The sequence below is a fragment of the Sus scrofa genome, chromosome 2 (genome assembly GCF_054392235.1).
Source record: "Sus scrofa isolate SSC_HxYL_T2T_F1_AM1 chromosome 2, Sscrofa_HxYL_maternal_Yorkshire_Landrace_v2.0, whole genome shotgun sequence".
NCBI classification, from domain to species: Eukaryota; Metazoa; Chordata; class Mammalia; order Artiodactyla; family Suidae; genus Sus; species Sus scrofa.
This window is the reverse complement of record NC_139384.1, coordinates 140,774,459-140,800,582: the sequence shown is the minus strand read 5'-3', so window position 1 is coordinate 140,800,582 and position 26,124 is coordinate 140,774,459. Positions and strand designations below refer to the sequence as shown.

The 26,124-nt window shown below is 39.6% G+C and overlaps 1 protein-coding gene across 8 annotated transcripts in view; it reads right to left on the bottom strand.

Annotated features, from left to right (window-relative positions):
• Nucleotides 1-26,124, bottom strand: part of MEGF10 (multiple EGF like domains 10) — a 174,152-nt gene that overhangs the window by 122,103 nt on the left and 25,925 nt on the right. For all 8 annotated transcript variants that reach the window (XM_021084704.2, XM_085014442.1, XM_085014441.1 and 5 more), the window contains exons 2-4: nt 11,793-11,925; nt 4,282-4,383; nt 2,859-2,959 (exon numbers count right to left, since the gene is read on the bottom strand). In XM_021084704.2, coding sequence (XP_020940363.2) covers nt 2,859-2,959; nt 4,282-4,383; nt 11,793-11,925 — 336 coding nt within the window. The remainder of the gene's footprint in view (nt 1-2,858; nt 2,960-4,281; nt 4,384-11,792; nt 11,926-26,124) is intronic.

Below are 26,124 nucleotides of genomic sequence, written 5' to 3'. Positions count from 1 at the left end.
CACAGAGAACTATACCCAGTCTCTTGAGATTGCCCATGATGGAAGACAACATAAGAAAGGGAATTTATATATATGTTTGACTGAGTAACTCTGCTGTATAGTAGAAATAGGTCCAACATTGTAAATCATCTATAATAAGAAAAATAAATTTTTTAAAAAAGAAAGAAAAGGATTTAACCACAATGATGTCTTCTAAGGCAGTCCATAATAGTTCAAACTTGGAAATCAGGTAAATATCCAATAGTTGAGAGTGGCTAAATAAACATCTATAATGTAATCACATACTGACATTTGTGAACTATTATGGAAGTGCATTTACTGACCAGGAAAGATCTTCACAATATATTTTCATTTTCTTTCTTTTTCCCAGGTTATATTTTCCAATATCTCTTCACCAAATATTTAGTATTATAGATAGCCTTGGCTTTGAATCAAATTTGAAAAATCACCCTTGTCTATTCTATGTAAAGAATAGATTCCAGGGGTTGGAAGGAAGATGACACATACACTGATCCAAGCCCCCTCTCTACTCAAGAACAAATTAGTCTCAGTTATAAATGGCTTACCCAAGGCTCCTCAGCTGAGTGGTGGCCTAGGCAGTGCTACACGCAGCTCTACGAGTCTTAAGTCCAGATGTGTCCAATCATTCCTACTGCCTCCAGGTTAGAGCAGAACTTTGTCTCTCTCTGTGCTACTCAACACCAGTGTCTCAGCTCAAAAAGCAAAGATGTCCCTCTAGCTTTGTGTTGAGCCAAAATGTTCAATAAATCAGAAGAAATCTCTCTTTTAAATGTCCTAAACACACTAGTAAGAAAGCCCAATTGAAAACTGTATCCCACATGATATTCTAGGATTTCCTAAAGTGTATCATAAAATGCCAAATTTCTCTCAAGACATCTCAAAATTAATTGGTGAGATGGGGAGGGAAGATAGAAATGACAATGAAAAGAAGTCTACTTTGAAGACATAGCGATGGTCAACAGGCACATGAAAAGATGCTCAACATCACTAATTACTAGAAAAATGCAAATCAAAACTACAATGAGGTACCACCTCACACACAGTCAGAATGGCCACAATTAAAAAGTCTACAAATAGGAGTTCCCATCGTGGCTCAGTGGTTAACGGATCTAACTAGGAAACATGAGGCTGCAGGTTTGATCCCTGGCCTCGCTCGGTGGGTTAAGGATCCGGCGTTGCCATGAGCTGTAGTGTAGGTCACAGATGTGGCTTGAATCTGGTGTTGCTGTGGCTCTGGTGTAGGCTGGTGGCTACAGCTCCGATTTGACCCCTAGCCTGGGAATCTCCATATGCCACGCGTGCGGGCCTAGAAAAGACAGAAAGACCAAAAAAAAAAAAAAAAAGTCTATAAATAACAAATGCTGGAGAGGGTGTGGAGAAAAGAGAACCCCCCTGCACTGTTGGTGGCATGTAAGTTTGTGTAGTATGAAGGGTCTTCAAAAAGCTAAAAATAGAGTTGCCATATGATCCAGCAAACCCACTCCTAGGCATACACCCAGAGAAAACCATAATTCAAAAAGATGTATGCACCATAATGTTCAATGCAGCACTATTCACAATAGCCAAGACATGGAAACAATCTAAGTGTCCACTGACAGATAAATGGATAAAGAAGATGCGGTGTATATATATATACACACAAACACACACATATATATGAATATTACTCAGCCATCAAAAAGAATGAAGACATTCCCATTGTGGCCTAGTGGGTTAAGAACCCGGCTAGTATCTGTAAGGATGCGGTTCAATCCCTGGCCGTGCTTAGTGGGTTAAGAATCCAGCATTGGCTCGGATCTGTGACTGTAACATTGGCCAGCAGCTGCAGCTCCAATTCGACCTCTAGCCTGAGAACTTCCATTTGCCACAGGTGCGGCCCTGAAAAAACAAGAAAAAGAATGAAATAATGTAACTTGCAGCAACATGTAGAGATTATCATACTAAGCGAAGTCAGATAAAGACAAATAACATATGCTATCACTTATATGTGGAACCTAAAATATAACATAAATGAACCTATCTATGAAAAAGAAATAGATGCACAGACATAGAGAACAGGTGTAGCTGCCAAGGGGGACAAGAGTGGGGGAGGGGTGGGGTGGGAGTTTGGGGTTGGCAGATCCACAGTATTACATACAGAACGGATAAACAACAAGGTCCTATTGCATGGCATAGGGAACTATACTCAATATCCTGTGGTAAAACATAATGGAAAAGAATATTTTTTTAAAAAAATGTACATACACACACACACACACACATATCTATATACATATCTGAATCACTTTGCTGTACAGGAGAAATTAACACAACATTGCAAATCAACTATACTTCAATTTAAAAAAAAATTTTTAAAGGGTCTACTCTGTCACCCAGACTTAGTCATTTCTCATTGTGGAAGTTCCTTCTACTTCTAATAAGTCTATCATTCTGTGTACCAAACATGCTGGCCTCTGAGAAGTTGACTTGGGACTCCGGTCAGTGGCTGCAGGAAGGTTATATCTCTGTTCTCTTCTGTGGCCTAAGTCTAATGACCAATTCCAAATAGACATTTATTAAAGGATTGTAACCAACACTGCAGCATCTGACCTTGAATCATCTTGCTATAACATCTGCTTTCTCCTCAAGTGACATTCATCGGGAGATTTTTGAAGGGACAGAGGGACAGAGTTAATGCTTCCCTCCTTACACAGGCCAAGCAAGTGGCAGTGAATGAAAGGGACTGATCCAAGCAGGATGCCCCATCTCTGCAGGCCTCCAACTGGGCTGCCATTAACAGATGCAAACTGACACTGGGAAAAATAAATGAACCTCCAAGCAATGCAATTCTTACTTACGGACACACATTTCCCTGCTCTCATAAAATCCAGGACAACACTGGGACTTGCGCCTATACATAGTTTTTTCTCCATGCCGATAGGCTGTCCGATAACTGATTCTATATGGAGGGAAAAATCACATTGTTACTTCTTTTGACCTGCAATTTGATTAGATCAAGCATTTCTATTTTAATGCAAAAAGCTAGTACACATAATAAAAGTATAAGAAGCAAAGTCTTCCAAAATAATTAAGAAGAAATACGGGATATACGTTTTGACCAATATTATGCTGACTCACCGATTTTCTAAGAATATATCAATTGCCCGTTTAAGTCAAACTACACTTTCTTTTGAGGAATCACAAGTTTTATCACTTATCTTGAGATATCTCATACGGTATTGATTAATTCCATATATGATACCTATCTAATCATCCATCATTTATTTATGTAAGTTTGAGGAGAAGAATTCAGGGAAATTCTTTAAAAATATATGAGAGAGCAATCTGACTCCAGTATAAAATAGAATGCTAGTAGACCAAGTCCCTTACATTTAACTCAAGCTTCCTTCACTTACTGATTTATTTCTATTGCACTTGTTTATTGAGCACTTACTATATTCCAGACACTATTCTAGGGTCTGGGGAAAGAGCTCACAGGGAATGAAAGAACATAAAGCTCTTGCCCTCAAGGAAATTTACGTTCTACTCAGGAAGACCTGCAGAATTTAAGACACACATTAGCCGATAGCAATTAAATTCTATGAAAAAAAAAAATAAAGCTCAAGTAAGGGAATAGATTGTGACAGGAAGGGAAAGCTGGTTTAAGACAGAGCGGTCAAGGAAAACTTGTCTGAAGAAATGACAATGAGCATGACATCATTTAGTGCAGCATTAATCAGCTGATGCCACACTCCACCTGTGACCCAGACACCTACAAGTATTTCACTAATGAATTCAAGGTACCACAGTTTCCTTCCATATTAACATTATCATTTAATATGATGTTTTTAGTTTCTGTTTTCATATTTCTAGAAAAAAAAAAAAGTCACTTATTTTGCTTAAGTTTAGGGCAAATTTCAGTTAGCCTAAACCGAGTTAGGGGTTCGGGCAGAAACATATGCTAGGATGTGAGTTTCTTGATCTCTGGTGATATCCATATTTAAGAGTGTCTCCCCCAGTTATGCCCATCAGCCGGGGGAATTCTTGCTAATCAAATAATGGTAGTCAGTAGACATTTTCTGTGTAAGTTCCTGAAGGACACAGGCCTTTTTTTTTTTTCTTCCGTAACTCCTGGAATTTGGAACAAGTCTATGACAATAGCAAGCACTCAATATCTACTCACTAGATGAAAGGAAGCACCTTCTCAAGTGTTTAATACCTCATAGTCTCAGACTCCTTCCCAGTTAGCCAAATTCATAAATACATCTGAGGCTGCGTTACCTGTGCCGCGTGCATTTAAACCAGTTCAGAATGTCAGTGCAGCTGGTGTAGTAAATTTGATCAAAGGGATGTGGGTATGACTCTTGCACAGTCACAGAGTAGCTGAAAAGAAGAGGAGAGAGAGGAATCAGTATTTCTCTTTCTTACATTACTGATAAATCTTGTACCAAAACACAATCACAGGCTATATTATCTCCCCCTTCAACTCCACACTGACTTTTAACAGAGAATCGCCATGTTTCTACAGGTTTCTCTTTGAACTAGAACCCTAAAAGATCCAATATTATTAATACATTTAAAAGACAGGAGTCCTCCCTATGGCACAACTGGATTGGCAGCATCTCTTTAGCACTGGGATGCAGGTTCGATCCCTGGCCTGACATAGTGGGTTAAGGATCAGGCGTTGCCACATCTGTGGCTTAGTTTACAACAGTGGCTCCGATCTGATCCCTGGCCCAGGAACGCCATATGCCATGGGGAGGGGGGCAAAAATGAAAAAAAGTAATAAAAGACAAGAGTTCATGCCATAAGTGCCCCCCAAATCTCATTTATTATTCACCAGGAACTCTGATCCTCCTAAATTTAAAAACATATCACCACATATTTTCCTGTATTTAATTCCATCCTCTCCGCCAGGGTCCAGGGATATCAAGACCTTTCACACAAAATTTTCAAGCCAGGCCTCATGCAAATAATAAGGGTTATCAGCAAAGAGACAACTTGACTATATGTTGTTACAGACTCTGGAAAATCAGAAACAGTGTATTTCTCTGGTTAGAACTTAGAATATTCTATTTTCTTTCATGTGCCCGCCCTACTTCTCAGGCAATGGAAGAATATATACAATCTCCACATAAAAGCTACAAAGAAACCTTTAAACCCAATTCTAACCATATGGCTAAGACAATTAGCCTGACATAATCACACAAACAACCTGCTGCTACTTAAAACAGTCTGTTTTCCCATATATTTTCCCTAACAGCTTCTTGTTAGTGTAAAGCTCGTGATCCTATGGGCCTAAGAATGAGGATGAAAAACATCCATGAAACAGAAAGAACATTCAATGTTCAATCCCATACCTCTTCATTTCAAAGTGGTCTATTATATGCTCAAGGCCTGGATTTCTTGCCCACAGGAAAATCTGGAGACTCCTCTTTTCAAAACAACTGCTTTTATTTTCTTATACTGTCACTTAAAGATTTCCACTAAAATCTTTAGGCCACACTAACCACAAGAAAAAATGGGCCACAATCATGGACTCACTTGCTGTAGATCAACAGCCCAAGTTCATTAATAGGAACTATCAGCTACAGAAGGTAGGGAAGGAATGAGGTTAAAATTGTCAGCAGAAAAAGCTCAGGCAGACGCAGAGCAGAGACTTCTGATTTGAAAAGCTGAGCAGTGCTGGCTTCACAGTGGGAGTTCTTTCTCCAGGTGATCTTGCTCAGTCATCATGAGACAACCAAAAACTAATCATACTACTCATACTTCGTGTATTTGAGTCTTTGGGACACTACGACTTGATTTTTAGGTAAATTTAGGGCTCCTCTCCAAATCTTGGGCAGATGCAATAGGTCCTTGTGAAGACAAAAAATGACTGGATTAGAAAACGGGTATAACCCTGATGTGACCCTGAACAACTGATGACCCTGCTTATCCTCAGCTGATAACCTCGCTTCCCTGGGTTTTAGCACATCTTAAAACAAGGAAGTCAGAAATGTTCTTGCAGATTCCTTTCCAGTTGGCATGCTGCATTTCCTACATACATTGCAAAGATTACTTGGACTCCAACAGACAATACCTGCAAGAACAGGTTCAAACAAGCATCAGGTATGCCATTGCCTACATCTCTGATATAAGTCCTTCTGGCTGAAGCAAGAGGCCTCTGTTAAAATTTAAATGTTCTTGGAATGAAAGGTCACAGGAAGCTATTCATATTTTCTTCAGACCCAAAAAAGTGTCCTGAGGTTTAGGTTGATGCAAATTCTCGCCACTTCTTTTTCCTCCAGCAGTTCTTGTACAGAACTGACTCTCGAAGCCAGCTGCATTATTTCTCCATCCCCTTCCTAGTGGAGAGCAAAGCAAATGAACGTCCTCTGTGGGTGGAACTGCCATGTAGGCGGTCCTACATTACCCAGGAGCAAAACAGAACAACTTTCCATGTGAGCTATAGGAGTGAAAAAGAAACCACTCTAGATTAACGCCACTTGGGTGAAAAACTGTCATCTACCAGGCTCTCCAGTACCAATTTAGCGGAACTAAATTACTGTGTTGGAACTAGACCTGATGTGGCATTCCCATAAAATGTCACAGGCCATGCTGTGGTGGTAAATTCCGAATGCCCTGGAGAGCAAAGGGTTATCCACTAGGATGCTGGCCAAACACCACGCCATTGGATGTGATGCGGGAGCTGACAGCACAAGCAAGCATACAAAGGGTTTTCACTCATTTCTATTAGCCTGGAAGTTTGCTTAAATAAGAGGAGATGTCAAAGTCCATGATATCCTCTTCTGGACATGTGCTGCTCACCAATAGCATACATGTGCAGGATGCTTGTCTGCTTTCGGGATATAAAGAAGCTCTTCTCTATAAAAGGATTCCAATTCAACAAATGTTTATTGAATAAATTCTATGCAATCCCTGCCTTCAAAGTGCTCTCAAGAGAGGCCAGCACATAAATGCTAAAAATAACGTGCTCTCACTTTAATGGAGAAATGTATACAGTTCACTATGGTTAAGCATTTCTCTTCAGTATTGATACTTCTCATTAGAATTATTCAGAGCCTAAAACTCAATGAAGAACAAACTGAATATAAATTACTCTTCACATGGATCAGCTCCTGAGGCTTCCACTTAAGTTTATGGAAGAAGGGTTCTAAGCCTTTTCAACCCAAATTTCTTTTTTTTTTTCTGTTTTTTTTACACATTCTTTTTACTCTCAATCTTTTTATTTTTCATTTTTAATGACATTATAATCACACTAGAAAAGGTGGAAACAAATTTTTCAGGAGAGAGAGGGAAAAGCGCATAACTCTTACCTAACCACCCACAGCATTTTGCTGCATTCTCCAGTTCCTGGAAACTCTTCATTTTTAGTTTTAGTTTCGCTTTTTTGTTTTCATATGTTTAAACTCACACTATATTCATAATTTTAAACATAATTTTTAAATTTAGGAGTATATCATAAGCATTTTTCCATGTTAGTAAATAGTCTTCAAATTATGACTGCCAAATCCTTGCTCAATACCTTCCTATTGTTAGACAATTAAGCTGTCGTCACTTCTGAAGCGGCTGCTTCCTGGAAGCTGTGTGCCTGTGCTGGTCCTGAGCATCCTTAGCGCTGCTTCTTTTGGCCAATACCTGGGCTGTTAGAACTTGATTGGCACCTTTTTAAAAGTCCTCACCTCTACGTTCATCTGCAGCTGCTCTTAAAATCACAGAACGAGAAGGAATCGTCTTGATTTTCTAGTCCATTCCCATTTTCATCACGCTCTGGATACTAGTGGTCAGTCTAAAGCCAGCGCTTACACTAAGACCCCCAGACACCATCCTGTACCTCTGTTCCTTATCAGGTGTTAAAAAAACAGTGAAAGCTTCTAAAGCAGCCAGTGAGGGGCAAACTGTGGTATTAAAGGAATCCGATCTCAATTCCACATTATTTTTAGCATCAACATGCAAAACTCTTTATCTCCTCCTTGTTTGTTTAATCTTCTCAAACACACTGAAAACATATCATCACTGTGATTTTAACCTATTAAGTATTATTTGGGGAGGAACCCCAGCAAGATTTAATTTAAGGTCAAAGAACAGGGGTGGGGTGGGATGGGGAAAGCCATCATCACTTGAACACATTCCAAAGTGGTTAATTGCATTTGATCTGCCTAAATTATCTTGCTGCTTTAATCAGATATGATAATAATGATCATTTCTCATCTCTGCTCACTTCAGGACTGCAGCTACAATGACTACCACGCCTGTGTCCCACCGCCGAGGGGTTGGGGCAGAGAACGGCCTCCCTTCATTTGTGCCTTCTTTAGAAGAAACCCTGTAGATGGAAAGGCTTCAACTCACACCACAGGGGAAAAGGATGGGGAGAAGAGACAGGTGATTCACGGAGTTACTCATTTTCCGAAAGGATGCTGTGCCTAATTCCTTTAATACTAAGCATCCCCTACATATTTCAAATGATTTCATTTTCCTTAATTTCGCTTCATGCACAACTCCTAAGAATCATAACTGCAGCATTAAAATGAGGCATACTTTGATTTGAAAATAAATTACTTAGTAGGTCTGGGGAGGGACCTGAGAGTCTGCATTTCCAACAAACTCCCAGCTGATATTCTGGCCATTTGTAGCTCCACAGCCCACACTCTGAGAAGCAAGGCTGCAAGTGATTCCATGGCTCGGAACCACTGGTGACAGGTGGGTTTTAGAATAAGAAAAGCCTACAATGAGCACCACTCAGCCCCACTACCAGGAATTTTGTCCTTGAAGCTAATCTTCCTCTCCTTGTTTCAAGTCAAGCTCATTTCAGTTTTTGAAAATACAGGAGAACTTGTCACCTGCACCTTTATTTGATCATTTTAATTTATTCCCCTTTCTTCATTCTTGCCAAAACAATTCCACTTTTAAAAAAACGTTCTTCAAAGAATCATCATCTAGCCTTATAATAGAACATTTATCAGTAAGATGACTGTCAATTTTTCTTCTTAGCAGTTCATAGAAGAAATATAGAAAGAAAAAAAAAACTCCATCATTTTTCTATTTTTCCACACTCAATTTCCCTTCCTATTAGTGAGTATTTTAGCGGTTGCTCTAATCACTTGTGCAACAGTGGAATGATATTAGGTGTAGAGGTTAAAGTGCCCCTTCTCTGTCTCTCCTCCCTCTCCACCCTACTGATGGTCATGATCATCTCATTCCTATTATTATTATTTTTTTTTGTCTTTTTGCCATTTCTTGGGCTGCTCCCATGGCATATGGAGGTTCCCAGGCTAGGGGCCTAATCAGAGCTGTAGCTGCCTGCCTACGCCAGAGCCACAACAACTCAGGATCTGAGCCACATCTGCAACCTTCACCACAGCTCACGGCAACACCGGATCCTTAACCCACTGAGCAAGGCCAGGGACCGAACCCGCAACCTCATGGTTCCTAGTCGGATTCGTTAACCACTGCGCCACGATGGGAATTCCCCAGCACTGATGGTCATGGTCATCTCATTCCTATTAGAAGGTGAACATACTCATGAACAAATTATTCACTGCGCACATGACACATGCAAGGCCATGTTTTGGGCACTGGGAATTATCAATGGTCAACAAAACAATGCAATTATGCATTGGTAAGTTTGGTTACATATTAAGCAAGAAATCGGGACAAAATGTGTACATTGGAGTGGGGGCTGGATTACTTGAAGTCCTGGCTTCCGTTCTCTTTATAGCCTTTCCCTCAGAGAGCTCACCTCTTCACATCTCATCATTCTAGAAGCTCCCAAGTCTACAATCCCAAACACTTGCAGGCCCATATTTCAAGGAGATCCCATCCACACAACAGGACAAAACCACACTCTTCTCTTCCCTATCAAATCATCTGTCTTCCTCTTGTTTTTCCCTATGTCTGATGACACCTCCACTCTGGCACAAAACAGGTTCAAAATCTCAGCCTTTTTTGCCTCTTTCATATCCTATAGTTAATGGATCACCAGAATCTCTTGATTCTTATTTCACAGCATCTTTGCTAATTTGATTTTTCCTGCCAGTCCAAAGCTATCATCCTCCAAGTTCACCCACCAATGGATTCTCTCATTTCTAAATTTGACATGTATGCATTCATGTATTCGTTGATTCATTTTTATTACTTTAGTAATATGTATTACGTACTTTGCTACATGTTTTATGGGAAGTTCTGTGAAAATTACAAAGATAATTAATAGAAGTTCCCTCCCCTTAAATTCTATATAATGTTATTAGTACCACAAGTATATAGAACTTTATTGCACATACATATTTCCTCTACAGCTCAAAGTTTCATAATAATAACTAACTCTATTGAGCAATGAGGAAAACATGTGCTTGTTACCCTGACTGTGACACTGCCACTGGCGATAAGGGTGAGCCCTCACTGAAAATTAACACTGTGAGTGAGGAACCAGGGTGCCCACAGAATAACACAGCTGCAGTGCCCAAAAGCCCCTGAGCTTTGTGCATCCTGCTAATGGGTGACAATAGGAGTTAGAATGCATACCCTGTTGTGGACTCATCATGGTGTCAACAGTGATAGGAAAAAAGACCAAAAGTTTGATGTCATCATTTACAGTCACTAAAAATACATACTACTTTCCAGTACTTGATAACTTTTATGGTTTGAAAACCCTGCAACTGCAATGTTAATATTAAAGATGGAGTTCCCATCATGGCTCAGTGGTTAATGAACCCAACTAGTATCCATGAGGACGTGGGTTCAATCCCTGGCCTCACTCATTGGGTTAAAGATTCAGCGTTGCCATGAGCTGTGGTGTAGGGAGCAGATGTGGCTCAGATCTTGTGTCGCTGTGGCTGTGGCGTAGGCTGGCAGCTGCAGCTCTGACTCAACTCCTAGCCTGGGAACCTCCATATGCTGTGGGCTCAGCCCTAAAAAGACAGAAAAAAAAAAAAAGATAAAGATACAAACTTTCTTAGGAATGCAAGTAGCACTGGAGAACAGAGTAAACAGCGTCTAACTGCACTGTAATAGCACTAGCTGGTTTGGGCTGTGTTCTAAAAGGGACCTATCATTTTGTACCTCCTCTCCATTTCCTACTGCAGATCACACAGACCTGAACACTACATCCTCTGCTTTCATATCATCTATTCAGTCTTACCCTCCTCCTATATCGTACTGACTCTAGTCTTAGTGGACACAGCCCTTTGAGGTCTGCATGGCACTGGTTCCAAACCGCCTTCCATGGTAGAACCCCTCCCAATTACTGTCATCCATTGGTCTTATTCAGTCTTTAAGGACATCTCAGGGGACACTACCTCCATGCAGTCCTGTCAGTTTGTCCAGAAATCATGTCTTCCTTTCAGGCCACCTCCTGCACAACCTTTTATGGCATACATTTCAACACTCTGGGACATTATTCCACATCTGCCAATGAGAGAGTGTTCCACTGCTCTCTCATCGGTTCCCATGCATAAGTCCAGCTCCACCAAATTATTGCAAATTGATAGAGAGCAGGGAGAAGACCTTAGAGAGATCATTTTAATGGAGCTAGGAATGTTTTCCCTGGACTTACAATTGCACCTGTCTAAGACTCAGTATATCAAGTTGTTTTTTTTTTTTTACAATACATATTCTCTAAGACCAAGGTAAATCATACTATCTCAGTATTACATATAACTAACGATTTTTACATAAAATTAATTTTACAATCTTATCATTGTAATTTTAACTTTATATATGAGACTGAGGAAAAATAGTAGATAAAGGACTCTATGAGAGATTATTTCTCAGACTACTTTCAAAATTGTTACCTTTCCCAATGGCTGCACACATTAGGGTCTTCGAGGTTCAGGGACGATGCTGTCCTGATCCAGTGGCATAACAATAAACAGATAAAGCCCAGGCATGAGTTCAAAGAAATAACCATTGTTTCTGAAGAACAACCTACAAGGAAAAAAAAAAATCCAAATTAGAGATGCATTAAAATGGCCCAAACAGAATTCTTTTCAGTACAGCAATGATTCAGTACCAGTCATCACTAGGGCTGAAATGTGCATAACGAGTTGTGGATTTAAATAGATGGCTCACCAGCTTTCATGGTCCAGGAGAGAGAGATACCTCTTAGGTTGGCGGGATGGCCACCATTTTGTAAGTGGCTAAAATGCCACACACCATCCTTAACTGTTATGGCACTAAAAGCTCTCCTCGTCCATGGCCAGCCAACATTAAAGGAATCTCCCTCAACAACTCAGAGCTGCACAGGCTCCCAGATTCTCTCACCAGGTATATTTCCCTTCGGAAAGAAGAGGGCCCACAGAGGAATCTGGCCTCATTTGTCTTAGAGGATAAATGATGAAACCGAAGTTCCATTGACTCAAGAGAGAGGCACCTCAGGCTTAACTGAGATTCATTCAATAATTCAGTCAATGGCCACTGAATGCCTACTCTATCCTAGGCACCATGCAGACACTGGACATGAAACACAGATCCAGTTCCTGCTCTGCCCATTAAGATCTTTATAATTTAATAAGTATGACCTACATTTCTTACATTTACTGCTCCTGTCTCATCTGCTGAACAGAAACAAAACCAGCTGTTTTCTATTGGTTTCTGTATAGATGTATAGAGAAAAGTATATAGGTGTTCAGAGGTCAGTGTTAGGAAAAAAGAACCTGGTATTCAATGAACTTGTTTTCAGAACAGATGCTGACTCACAGGCCTTGAAAACTTATGGTTTCCAAATGAGACAGGTTGGGGGGCGGGGGTTTGGACTGGAAATGCTATAAAATTGGGTTGTGAGGATCATTGTAAAACTATAAACATAATAAAATTCATTGAGTAATTAAAAAAAAAAAAGAACCTGGTATTATTGCTAGGAATAAAGACTAAAAAAGAAAAACAGGGAGTTCCCTGGTGGTGCAGTGGGCTAAGGATCCAGCATTGTCACTACTGTGGCTAAGGATGCTGCCGTGGGGAGGGTTCCATCCCTGGCCCAGGAACTGCCATATGCCCCAGGCACTGCCAAGAAGTTTTTTTAAAAAAAAAAAAAAGAAAAAAAAAGAAAAACAAATAGAAGCATATCTGAAAAAGAGTTAGGCCTACAAAGGAGAGAGAAGAAGAGGGAGGAGAATGTTTCAGGCTGAGGGAATGGAGGTGAGGCTCAGGCACACTTACTAAGCTCGTTCACCATGGGTTTTATAAGACAATTCAGAGTATGTGAACCTCATCAGAGGATTACAGAGAGCTAGAAAGATCAATAGCTGCAGGGGGAGACAAGTAGAGAGACGCCAGGGGAGATGTGACTCTGGGTGCAATAAGGAAGTAACACTGGGGTTTCAGGAAATTGAGTGAATCTGGGAGTTGTTCATGAGGTGAAATGGATAGGACTTGGTGACTGGATGGGGCAGTAAGAGAGAAGAGGGACTCCTGGTACAGCCCCTTGGTTGGAGGGTGACCCCTCATTGAGACAGAAGCATAGGAGCCCCCCTCCTGGGAGGCAGGGGAGGCAGATGGGGGAGGGAGGCTTTAGTTCAGTTTTAGATACATCAAACTTGAGGGTCCCGCAGAGAGGTATTCAAATGAAGTCACCTGCAGGCATTTACTGAACCAGGTCCTGGTCAGCTCAGACATGACACAGTTGTAACACATGATCCTAGAAACTATACCTGTCTCTTCACCTCTGGCAACATGGCACTTAGCAAGGAGGAAAAGCTTAATGTCATACCGTATAAAATGATTTTACACAGTAATTATAAAAATGGACATAGGATGAGAAAGAGCTGATTCATTTACTAATTAAAAGAAAATAAGCACCAGTTTGCCTGTTAGTAAACTAGTGACACTAGTAATAATTGGCCAGATTATGGGACCAAAGCAGTTATTCCCTGGGTGAGAGCTGGCATTTTGAAACATTATATTAACTTTCTTTCTTTTTCTTTTTTTTTTAGGAAAAAAGTTAATTATCTTCATTATAGAATTATCTTCTATAAATCAATAATAATAAACACTAAAAAGCAAAAATGTATAAAATATGCAACTACTTTATAAAGACATAATACAAGTAGCCAATGAACTTATTTTTTAAATGTTTAACTCTACTAATCCTTGAAGAAGTACAAACCAATGAAAAACTATTTTTTTTTTTACCCATTAAATTGGGAAAGATTTTCTTAAGCAATGATATCAATTCTCACAAAGGCATAGAAAGACAGATCCTCTGATACACTGTTGTTGGGAGGGTAAATTGATACAATGTTGTTAGAAATCAATGTAGTAATACACAGTTGCAAAATAATTCCTTTGGTAGTGTATAGTTTGAAGAATTTAAATGATAGTGGATAAAATTCATATGAAAAGTTATACTAACTTTCCACTCCAGGAGTTACCAGGTTTTAGTATCTGGGAACCAATTTTATCTAATAATAACCCTGTGGTTTTAAAAGGTAAGTTTATCGTAAAACAAATAATAAACTACAATACTGGCAAAAACCTAACCTTAGGAAATAGTTTATCCTTCAAATTCCAGAGAATAGATTAAATGAAGAACTAGTAAATTCTTTAAAATCAAGATTGTTTGTAAGGACAAGTATATTAAGTATATCATGACAAGTTATCTAACTCCACAAACACTAAAACAAAAAATGTTTGATTTGGAATAAGGAATAAATGTCATGAATTTGTAGGATAATTAAAAGATGATATAAGCCACTATGAAAGGATGTGAAATCTTTAAAAAGGAGATTTCAATCATCATGAAATAATTCCAACATATAAAGCACAAACAAGTAGCCAAAATATGGCTTATAAATTAATTCGAACTACTAATATTTCTCACAGGCTAACCATCATGAAGCTGTAAAATCTGAAGCTTAACATTATATAATCAAAGAAGCTATTTCACTTAATAGGAATAAATAAAAAGTAATGATGGAGATAATGATTAAACAATAACAGCTAACATTTTCTGAATGATTACTGTGTGCCAGGCACAGTGCCGAAACTTTTATGTGAATTATCTATTTAATCCTCACAGTAACTTTCCTAAGTAGGTGTTTTATTGTCCCCATTTCACAGCTGAAGACATGTAATATACTGTAATGTTTTCTTCATCCATCAAAAAAGGGAACCTTTCATATATCTGGTCATAACAAATAAGCATGGCAAGTATCTCTATGCCTCATTGCCTTATCTATGTCGGGATAAGTATTTTGTTTCAACGAAGTGTGAAATATGTATATTAACATTCATTCTTTCCTCAAAGACAAAAACAAGGGCCAGTCAGCAGTAATCTGCCATCTACTCACAAACAATTACCCCAAATTGGAGAGTTTATATCCTGAGTCACCATCTCAGACTCAAACCATCTATTTCCCAATTAGAAATGTTTAGTCTGTAAAGCTGAAAACTGCTGTAAGCAGTGAGTCAAACTACCAAGAAAAAGAAGGAGGCTGTTTGTTCTCCTTTATTGTAAAAATTTTAATGCTAACTTGGTATCTCTTCTTGCTTTGCATTTGATGCGTGGCCCTGTGAAGGCTTTAACCTCTCTTACAGGGATGACAGGAAAAAAGAAAAAAGAAAAAGTAGAATTTGGTCACCTCCTCATTGATTGCTTCTGAAATTCAGCACACAGAAAACTCAAACTACACTGCAAAGTTGCCGCTGGCATTCATGGAAGGGGAAGTCTAAGTACATTTAAAATTATATATGTGTCACTTGGTCTCTTATTCCCAAAGCATTTTCCAAATTAAAATTAGAAAATTGAATTCTAGAATAATCTACATTAAAATACAAAATGTTCAAATCAAAAAGAACTGCTAGATCAAGAAGGGATTATGTAAACTCATATAAACTGATTAAAACTATTTGTGTAAATAAAAAGTTACACATGTTAGGGGAGAAGGAACCTTTCTTTCCCTATTTTATTATTCTTTTACAGGTTTTGGTGTGGAAATGTGTGTCCCTTTTTTCCTTAGAGTCTAACCCCAAAGAAAGAAAGTTCAATAAACAATTTTCTTCCTTATTTCTCTTTTAAACCCTGTCAGTTTGCCCGACACTATAATCTTCCACTTTAGAGCACAAACGCAAATAAAGTACAATTACTGAATAATAGCATTATTTCAATTTTTTATTTTTTTATTTTTATTATTATTATTATTTCTTTTGTCTTTTTGCTATTTCTTGGGCCGCTCCTGCGGCATATGGAGGTTCCCAGGCTAGGGGTCGAACTGGAGCTGTAGCCACCGGCCTACACCAGAGCCACAGCAACTCGGGATCCGAGCCGCGTCGCAACCTACACCACAGCTCAGGGCAACGCCAGATCCTTAACCCACTGAGCAAGGCCAGGGACCGAACCCGCAACCTCATGGTTCCTAGTCGGATTCGTTAACCACTGCGCCACGACGGGAACTCCTATTTCAATTTTTTAAACAAAGCAACACATGGTGATGTGCTTCCTTGAAACAGATGTTTTGAAAATATTCAAAACTCTAAACTGGATGTTAAGCTACTGAAGTCAAGCAGGGCCCTGTGGGGCTCCTGGGCACACACAACTTCTGTGTCCCCCATTTCTTGCTTTTAGGAAATGGGCCTCATTCAACCTCCATGGCCTTTTGTGGGTTCCAAAGGGCAGTTTCAGAAAGCTGCTGATCAGAGAAAGGAGGGGATGCAGACAGGAGAGGAAAAGTCAAGAAACAATAATGCAGCCTTGGGGCAAGGTTCTGGTTCCCCTTCAAGGGACATACGTAACAATGTAGGCATCTTATACACCTGAGAGAAAAGTTATATTCCTTATGCTTCTTTTAGAAATGAATTCTTTAAAACTGAACAGCTTGGAGCCTTTCCTTGTGCTTCTCCCTCGTTTGACTGCAGCCTAAACACAATCAACTGTAAGCTAAAGATTAGGCACCCTGAGCACAATTGCCTATGGGTTAAAGATTATTAGCACATAATGTTTTTCTGGAAATTTCTTAGTTCTAATCCCTGATCAATATGCCCTATTCGCAAGTAGTGTTATTCTAGGAAAAGTCAAGATGCCATTACCCAGAAGACAAGCACCAGGATCACGCTGAGATCTCCTGACATCAGCTTCGATGACTAAGATTCCCCAAAAGAAAGAGTTTGCCTTAATCCTGGTTCTGATCTGAAACCCTGTTTTTCTCTTCTTGTCTATAAAACTCTCCACAATCATTCCCCACAGGAGGGCACGACCTTTAAGGCATTAGCCTACTGTGGCCTCCTTTGCCGGGCAAAGCAATAAAAGCTATTTTTTTTTCCCCTTCACCCAAAACTCTGTCTCTGTGTTTCTATTTGGCACCAGTGAACAAAGTTTCAGCAATACTACCCCTACCTACCCAATCTCTGCCTTCAAATAATTTTCCTTGTGGTTACGCTTAACAAAATTTAAAACGTAAAAAAAATGGAGTCATTTGCATGAACCCCCTAGTGCCAAACTTGATTGCATTCCATATCATTCACTTAATTATTATGGAAAAATCAAAACAGAAAATCAGTACACCTGATTAGCATTGCTAAAGTGCTCTATTAGAAAGAATAAACACAGCAGGCTTAGTTAACTCTTACTGTCTGCTCAGAAGGCAGGCTTTGGATATTCTACCATGAAACCTCAATAAACAATCAGATTGAATAGGGGAAACTCTGGAGGGGGGGAGAAATTGGGAGGATGGGAATAACATGTACACACTACTGTAAAAAATAGGTAATTAATAAGAACCTACTATTATAACACGGGGAAATCTACTAAATAGCTTGTAATAACCTATATGGGAAAAATTATATATAGACACACATCAGTTGTATATGTATAACTGATTCACTTTGCTATACACCTGAAACTAATTCAACATTGCAAGTCAACCACATGCCAAGAAAAAATTTTTTTTAATCAAGGTGAATAAAATCCTTACAATGGATGAGTCTGTCCGAGTTGTGATGAAAGGGAGTAGTTTATCAGTGTGTTAGGGAGAAATAATAATGGAGCATTGACTGGCTAATTTATTTTTGGAACAACAGAGGGATAAATGATTCCAGACAATTCTTTTTGGCTCTATAATCTATTTCCATTCTAGAATCATTAAGGGCACATACAGAAATACCTTGGGTGCCCCTACTCAGCGTTTTTTCAAACTCATTACTCTAAAATTCTCTCGCAGTTCTTTAAGTGAAAAGTGATTTCTTGATTAAAAACTGCCACATTCTCACAATTCCTCCCGCCACCGGGTACCAAGAGCCACCCAGTCCACTTGATCACTCTATCATGTTAACGCTAAAGGATGCACTAGCTACTCAGACAGGCTGTCCAGGTAGGAAGAAGAGAGTGGTGTGCTGTGTCCTTCCTGGAGCTCTGGGCCTGTGAATAGAGTATCAGAGGTACAGCTTTAGGGTATTAAAGACGTCAAAAGAGTACCGCTTGCCAGTTGCCCCAAGAACAACCTCAAAGGAGGACTTCCGTGGAAATGCTACTTCACCGATAAAAGGAATCCTTGAGGCACTGTCCTGATTTCTATTTTCGCCATCCAAAGCTGGTTATTCTAATAGCATATTACTTTACTCAAGCATAACTACTCATTTGAAACCATACAATGCTCTCTATTTTTGTCTGGGTATCCTCATGTTGTTTTCTTAACATCAAATACTACAACCAAGCTATTCTTCTAAGTCAACCTAAATCGTGTTGTAATGGCAGCCACACAACATTCCTTGGACGCTTCTATGAATAGAAGTTAAATGAGCGTGGCTATTAATATTTAATAAAAGAAAAATATATTCTCAAATCCTATTTTTTAAACTTACCAGCGTTTTATAAACAACCACCCCCACCCCAAGCATTAGCATGAAGTGGGTGTTTAATAGCAGTCTGGCATTCACTGCACATTTTACATCAAGCAAAAACTGGGCAACCCCCTGAGGGTGCCCAGCACTGAGATACCCAGGTTGGGGGAGGTGGCGGGCTCACTCCACATGGAGAACAGCCACAGTGAGCATCTCAATGCTGCATGATGCAGCCACAATTAAGAAAGAGGCTGCTGGGGGAACAGAGCAGTACAGTCTCACCTAGTAGTAAACCAGCCAACCTCACAGCTCTAACCTAGGTGGCATTAAGGGGGAATCTGGGGCACACCCTGGTCATCTACTCATCATCCGCTTTGGAAAGTACTTACTGCACAACATCCCTGTAAATTCGTCTCTCACAATGTATGGTGAAAAAATCCACAAGCCATATTCCCTAAGGATGGAAGTGCAACTGTGGGGAGTAGTGTGCCTTTTAAGGTCTGGTCTCCAGCTTCACAGTTCAAAATCTACTAGGGAGGATGATTATAAATAAAATATAATTCTTTGCGCAATGGATCAATGTAGAAAGAAATTGCCAGAGTTTTAAGAGGAGAGAAAAATCACTGTGAGCAGGGATGACTCATGAAAAAGGTCAAACTTGAAAAGAAGTTTTCAAAAGGAAAAGAACTAGAAATCTGAGTGACTACCTCATGCCTCACCCCTCACATATGTAATCTCATTGGCTGCGATTAAATGTTTTGCCTGAAATCAGACAATTAACACAGAGCGAGTTTGACCATGGCCTGCTGGTGACTATGATGTCTCAGTCTGTCCTCAGCATCACATCTGGATTAAAGGAAGTCTTTGGGTGAACGAACATCATTGGGAGGGGCCATGAGGCAGAGAGATAAGTGGGAGCCAGGCCTTGGGGGTGGAGAGCAGGAGGTCTTGTAAGGAATCCTGAGACATGGTGTTTACTAGCACCATGCTTACTAAGAAGGTAGAGCTTCTTGGTGAAGGGCCTTGAGCACGAGGCTAAGGATTCCAGATGGATTTTATCCTGCCTGCAGTGGGCTATGCTTAAGCCTTTGAGCAGGATGCATTATTTGATGGAAGAGGTGTTTTGGAGATTAACACACAGCAGGTGTTCAAAATCCAACCAAGGAAACAGCCTCATCTCTTGGAGGCAAAGAGAGGTTAGTGCGTTCAGAGGTGGGGTGTCTCTGCCTGTCCCAGGGTGGCAGTATAAGGAATGGGAAGTAAATCAGAAACCAATGAAAGAAAGAATTGGCAGGATTGGGAGAAATAATAGAAAATACAGCTGATATTAGGGAGAACTGTTTTGAGCTTAAACGATTATGAATCCCAGATACATTTTCGCGGTTCAGTCTCTTTTTATCTCCTACTGGGAAAAAACATACATCTCTTTTTTATTAGAAAAAGAAACTTAAACACTACTCATTCCATAATTTAGCAAATAAAATTATATTTCTTTTCCTAAACTTCTGACATCTTAATATTCCTCAGTAACATTCCTACCTATTCTTTCAAAAATGAAGTCCTAATTTTTTTGGTCTTTCCAACAACAACCAAAAAAAAACCCTTTGATCCTTTTTATAAGATGTCCTCTTTCTTCCCCTTTTTCAACAACTGTGCTTTGGCAGCCCTAATTACACCCTATTGTTATAGCCAGCCTCCAGGATGACCTCCGATGAACTCTGTCTTGTGTAAACCCTTCTCATAGTGAATAGACTTGTGTAACCAGTAGGATTTTGCACAAATGAGAGTAAAATTTTCAAGCCTAGGTCATCAAAGGCATTACAGTTTCTATATTACTTTTTGGATCACCATTCTGCAGGAAGCAGTTGTCATGTTATTAGGACACTGAAGCAGCCCTATGGAGAGATCAATCTAGTGAGGAACTGAAGTTTCCTTGTGATGCAGCAGGTGTTGTCACTGCAGTGGCTTGGGTCACTGCTGTGGCTTGGGTTCGATCCCTAGCCCAGGGAATTTACACAGGCATCGAGCGAGTGCAGCCAAAAAGGAACAAACAAACATAGTGAGGAACTGAGGCCTCCTGCCAACAGCCATGTGACTGGGTTCTCCCGCCTCTGTCAAACCTTCAAATGACTGTAGCCCCTGCTGACATACTGCATCATGAGACCCTGAGCCAGAATCACCAACTAAGCTTCTCCCAAATTCCTGACCCACATAAACTGTGAGGTGATAAATGTTTGTTGTTTTAAGTTACTAAGTTTATTTTTTGTCTTAATAAACCCATTTTTATTTCAACCTCTTCATGTTCATGATAATCAAGTTGTTACAGTCATTTGCACATCTAAAGAAACAAAATATAGGTTTAGTCCCTCTGAATTGGAAAATGTTTTCCTTTGTTTCCACTCAAATACTTAGTAGGGGGAATAAGGAAGTCTGCAGCTCAATGATTAAATACATGGAAAAACAGTAGGAATGCAACTTTTCCCCTGACCTAAGCCACTATATTTTGAGGTAATTTGTTACACAGAAATAGATACTGAATGTACTTATGTTTTATTATCCATACCAAAAACATTTTGACTTCCAAAACAGCTCTCAGTAACGCCCACCATTTAGCATCACCTTCAGTATCAGTTGTGCACCTGCAATGCTTCTGAAATCTTTCCTAACTCCTGGCAAGAGCCCATCATCTTCTAATTACAGTTTGACTCATTTTGTCCCTAGAGGCAAAACCTCATAATGCCTGTGTTTTAAGGTGCATCTGCTACTTTTCCACACAAAGCACTGTCCCAGATTATCCCGTCATTTATCCTTAACTATTTAACATCTGACTCTCGGGAAGAATTGACCCGCCCCACAATAACCTGCAGAGTTCATCAAATGGTCCGTGCAATGTCATTGATAAAAATATTAAATGGATGGACTCTAGACTCTTCCCCAAATTAATTTTTCATCTACAAATAAATGTGCCTTTAATTTTCTTGCATCTGAACTGGTTTTCTATGATTATCTTTGATTAGGTAATATACAAAATTTAATTGTTTCATTTGTTAACTTTTTATTTTGAAGTTATTTTAAATTTATTTGCAAGCTACAAAAATAGAACAAAGAGTGCCCTTCACCCAGATTCATCAGTTGCTAACACTTTGCCACATTTACTTCATCACTCCCGACCTATATACACATATATAGGCAATTTATACATATTTTTTAGCCATTTGAGAGTAATTTGTACACATACAAATACTTGTAAATACTTCAATTTACATTTCTGAAAAATAAGAATGTCCACTTATATAATCAAAGTCCAACTCTCTAAGTTAGGGAAATTTACCATTGATGCTATAGTACCATCTAATCAATACACCTAATTCAGATTTTATCGACTGTCCTAATAATGCAATTAATTTAACAATCTTTCTTAGAGACATTTTTCAAAGCCTTTGTCGAAGAGCAAACATTTGTTTGCTCAGTCAGCAAACACTGGTGAAAGCCACCTCTGCCCTCAAAGAGTTTACAATCTAATGTGAGAGCTGTATCACGTGGACGTTAACAACAAGGCAATAAAAATCACAATTAGTGTCAAAAGAGGTTACAAAATGAACATGGGAGTTCAGAAAGTATTTCCAGCTGGACAGTGGGGAGAAGAAGTAGCAAAATGAAGACTGTGCTAGACAGACAAGCAGGGGAGGTTACACCCAAAGGAACCACTAGGAGCAAAAGCAAGAGGAAGCAGCTTCCCAGAGGGAAAAGCAAATGGGCAAGGCTGCCTGGAGCGCAGAGTGGAAAAATAAGTGAGCAGAAGAAGAATTTTAAAGCCAGCTCAGGAATGACCTTGAGTATCATGGTTTAAGATTCACTCAAGGTAAAATATCCAAATGCTTCATGAGACCCCAGGCAGTTCAAGAATAAATGTGTGTAAGAAAAATCAACTCTTGAGGCACAGAGGTGAAGGATCCTGCATGGTCACTGCAGTGGTTTGGGTCAGTGCTGTGGCACAGGTTTGATCCCTTGCCCAAGAACTTCCACATGCCTCAGGCATGGCCAAAAAAGGAAAAAGAAAAATGAACTAGAGAACAGAACTTGATCAGCCCAGGAAGAAAGGAAGACATTTTTTTTCCTTTTCAACCAAAAGTACTGATCAAAGAAGTTAAACATTTCAGGTTTAACAAATTCCCTAACATAATACAAGCAGGAAAAAAATCCAAAGGCAACAGAATCAACGACAAAAGAAGGCAATTTCTTTTAGAAAAAAAAAGTCAAATTAAAATAAAGGGAAAGGAGAAAATGCAATTCTCTGAGAGACGTGCAGCAGGATACATAAGCATCATCAGAATCTTCGGTCTTGCCTTGCACATGCGGGTAGGGAGAGAGCAGGGACAATAACGGGAAACCTAAGTATTTGCAGGGTCCGTCCCTTGGGAAGGTCCTTTTCGATGGCAGGGGCTGCTACAGTAGGAAGGATGACGATGTTCACTCTGCCCCCAACGCTGCCATGACAAAGGGCACCCACATGGCACCTGCTCTCCTAACTGGTCATTAGGTCCTGAGACATTCACTATTAGGCACAGCTGAGCAATCCAAGTCACACCTTCCTTTCCTCCAAGATCATTTTTTAGAGAATGAAGAGGAACACATTCTGTGGACATTTCTATGGAACCAAGATTTCAGAAATTTTTCCTGTCATTTGCACATTTGCATCTACCTAGATTCTATGAAGGCAAACATACCACACACACACACACACACACACACGCCATCCCTCTATTTTATTAATTCTTCATAACAGACCATATAATTGAGGATTTTAACATTCACTTGGCTCCCCAAAATTTTCCAGAGCGCTACACATGTCCTGAGTTCCACAGACGTTTTGTGCTAAAAAACTGAACAGAAAGTTACAGTTTAAAGCCTTATCAGGTCTAAACAAAATTCTTTCACTTAATGGATGAGATCATTGAAGCCCCAAGTTTGGATGCCCTGACCGTGATCACAGAGCTAATCTGTGGGTCATCTGACACTCGAACCCAGAACTTAGATTTCTTAACTCCAGTCAAACAACCTCTCCATCAGATAGAACAGTCCTAGTCTTTCTAAAATGATACTTCATCCGTGTATTGGAGCCTCTTGAAATGCAAATTCATGCAAAGTTAGATTCTCCAAGTGACTAAGCTACTTCCTAGTCAACATTGAAAATGTGAATTAAAAAGCACATGAGGTATTTCCACATTTATACTGTACAGATGTTTCAAATAATCAGTGACAGTGGAACACAAGTGCCATTCCTCCCAGAGTTACTCAGTTCTGAACCACTAAGCCAGACCGGGAAGCAGAGTGACCACAGACATCTCCAGCAGCAGGCGTTGCCACAGAAGAGTCTGGACACTTTTATCCGTATGGTTTTAAGCCCACATGGGCAAAAGCTTTGAAGATTTGAAACAAAATGTGAGGAAACTGCTGAGGAAGTGTAAGTAGGCAGAAGAATGCAATTACTCAAAGTTGCATTTGGCAGGGACATGCAGGAGAAAAAGCTTGGGCTGCCATTCCTCCCACCTCCGCTTCCTCACCAACAGCTTATATATGCAAATATAAGAAGCCACAACCCAAACCCCAACTTTATGACTCTTAAAATGGGGCTTTGTTTTAGTAGATAAAGTGCCACATGCTGAAGCAGCAACACCACTTCCTGTGGTATATAGACAGATCTTTTATTCAAGAAGTGACCCCGTCTAACCCAGAATAATAGTCCGAGAACAACCTCATGTTGACAGGAAAGTTAAGAGCCATTCTCCACACTACTTCCTTCATTCATATCATTCATAATACTCTCTTCTGATTTCCCTATGTCTCCTTGTTCCTTCTCTGCCATTTTTAAGGAAATCCAGGATCTGGGTACCATCAGGACAGGAAGGTTATAGCAACCAAGGTCCTAGTCTGGCTCAGCATCAAACTTTGATCACCGATGGGTTATTCGTTCTCTCTCTCTCTCTGCTACTTCCAGGAATGGCAAGGAAATTTATAATAAGAGTTGTACTTTCCACTTACCTTGCTTATAAACTTCCAGAATGCCTAAGATTCATTGACTTTCGTGTAAACATAGCCCTTAGCAGGAAGCTGGTCCAATACTCTAATTTCACAGATGATGAAATTAAGTGCATGCCAAGATCACAAAGCTATTGCCTAAATAGATTCTCTTTAGCCTAATAATTAAGTGCATGCCAAGATTACAAAGCTATTGCCTAAATAGATTCTCTTTACCCTAATACTGGACCAAAACTCAATATCCTGTCAGTTCATCTTGAACAATATTATGAATTGCTACCCACAAAGATAACAAGATGGCTTTTTTTTCCCTGTGGCTGAAGTCAGTCTTAATAGAATACAAATATAAATTAAAGGCTTGCAGTTCTTATAAAAGTCTAACACTAGGGAGTTTCTGTTCTAACTCAATGGTAACAAACCTGACTAGTATCCATGGGGATGCAGGTACGATCCCTGGCCTCGCTCAGTGGGTCAAGGATCCAGCATCGCCGTGAGCTGTGGTGTAGGTCACAGACACAGCTTGGATCTGGCGTAGCTGTGGCTGTGGCATAGGCCAGAGGCTACAGGTTTAGTTCAACACCTAGCTTGGGAACTTCCATATGCCATGGGTATGGCCCTAAAAAGACCAAAAAAAAAAAATAGTTTAATACTAAAATATTGACAAAATGGCCAAGTTTCAATCAGGCAACTCATGAATGTTCTTTTGCATTCCAAGAAGAAGCTCACTGTGAGTTGTGTCCACTCAATCTGTGCATCAAGGAGCAGAATAGATACAGCCTCGTAAAAGTCTTGCTAATGGCTGAGGGAAAGGAGTTGATGAAAGATAAACGGATGGTCCCCCAAATCCTCATCATAATGATACCTTTTTGATTCTTCATCCTTGGTACATTGCCTCACAGAGTGGAGGGCAAATGAATGAATGAATGAAGAACCAATGAATGAATACATTTAAAGAATAGTAAAGTATATGGGAGATAAGTTTGTTGACTTGAAGAAAGAATTAAAAAAAGAAAATTGGGTTAAAGAAAAAAAAAAGTTTGGGTCTGGTGAGACTTCTCCAGCAAGATTTAAACAAATAAAAATTTGTTGAAAAAATATATATGTCTGGAGTTCTTTTGTGGCACAGCAAGTTAGGGACCTGGTGTTGTCACTGTAGCAGCTCGGGTTGCTACCGTGGTACAGGTTTGATCCCTGGCCCAGGAACTTCCACATGCCAAAGAGGCAGAAAAAAAAAAAAAAAAAAAGAAAGAAATGAAAAGAAAAAGAAAAAAATAAATGTGAAATCATGGGTTTTTTAAGAACCAATCATTTTTATGT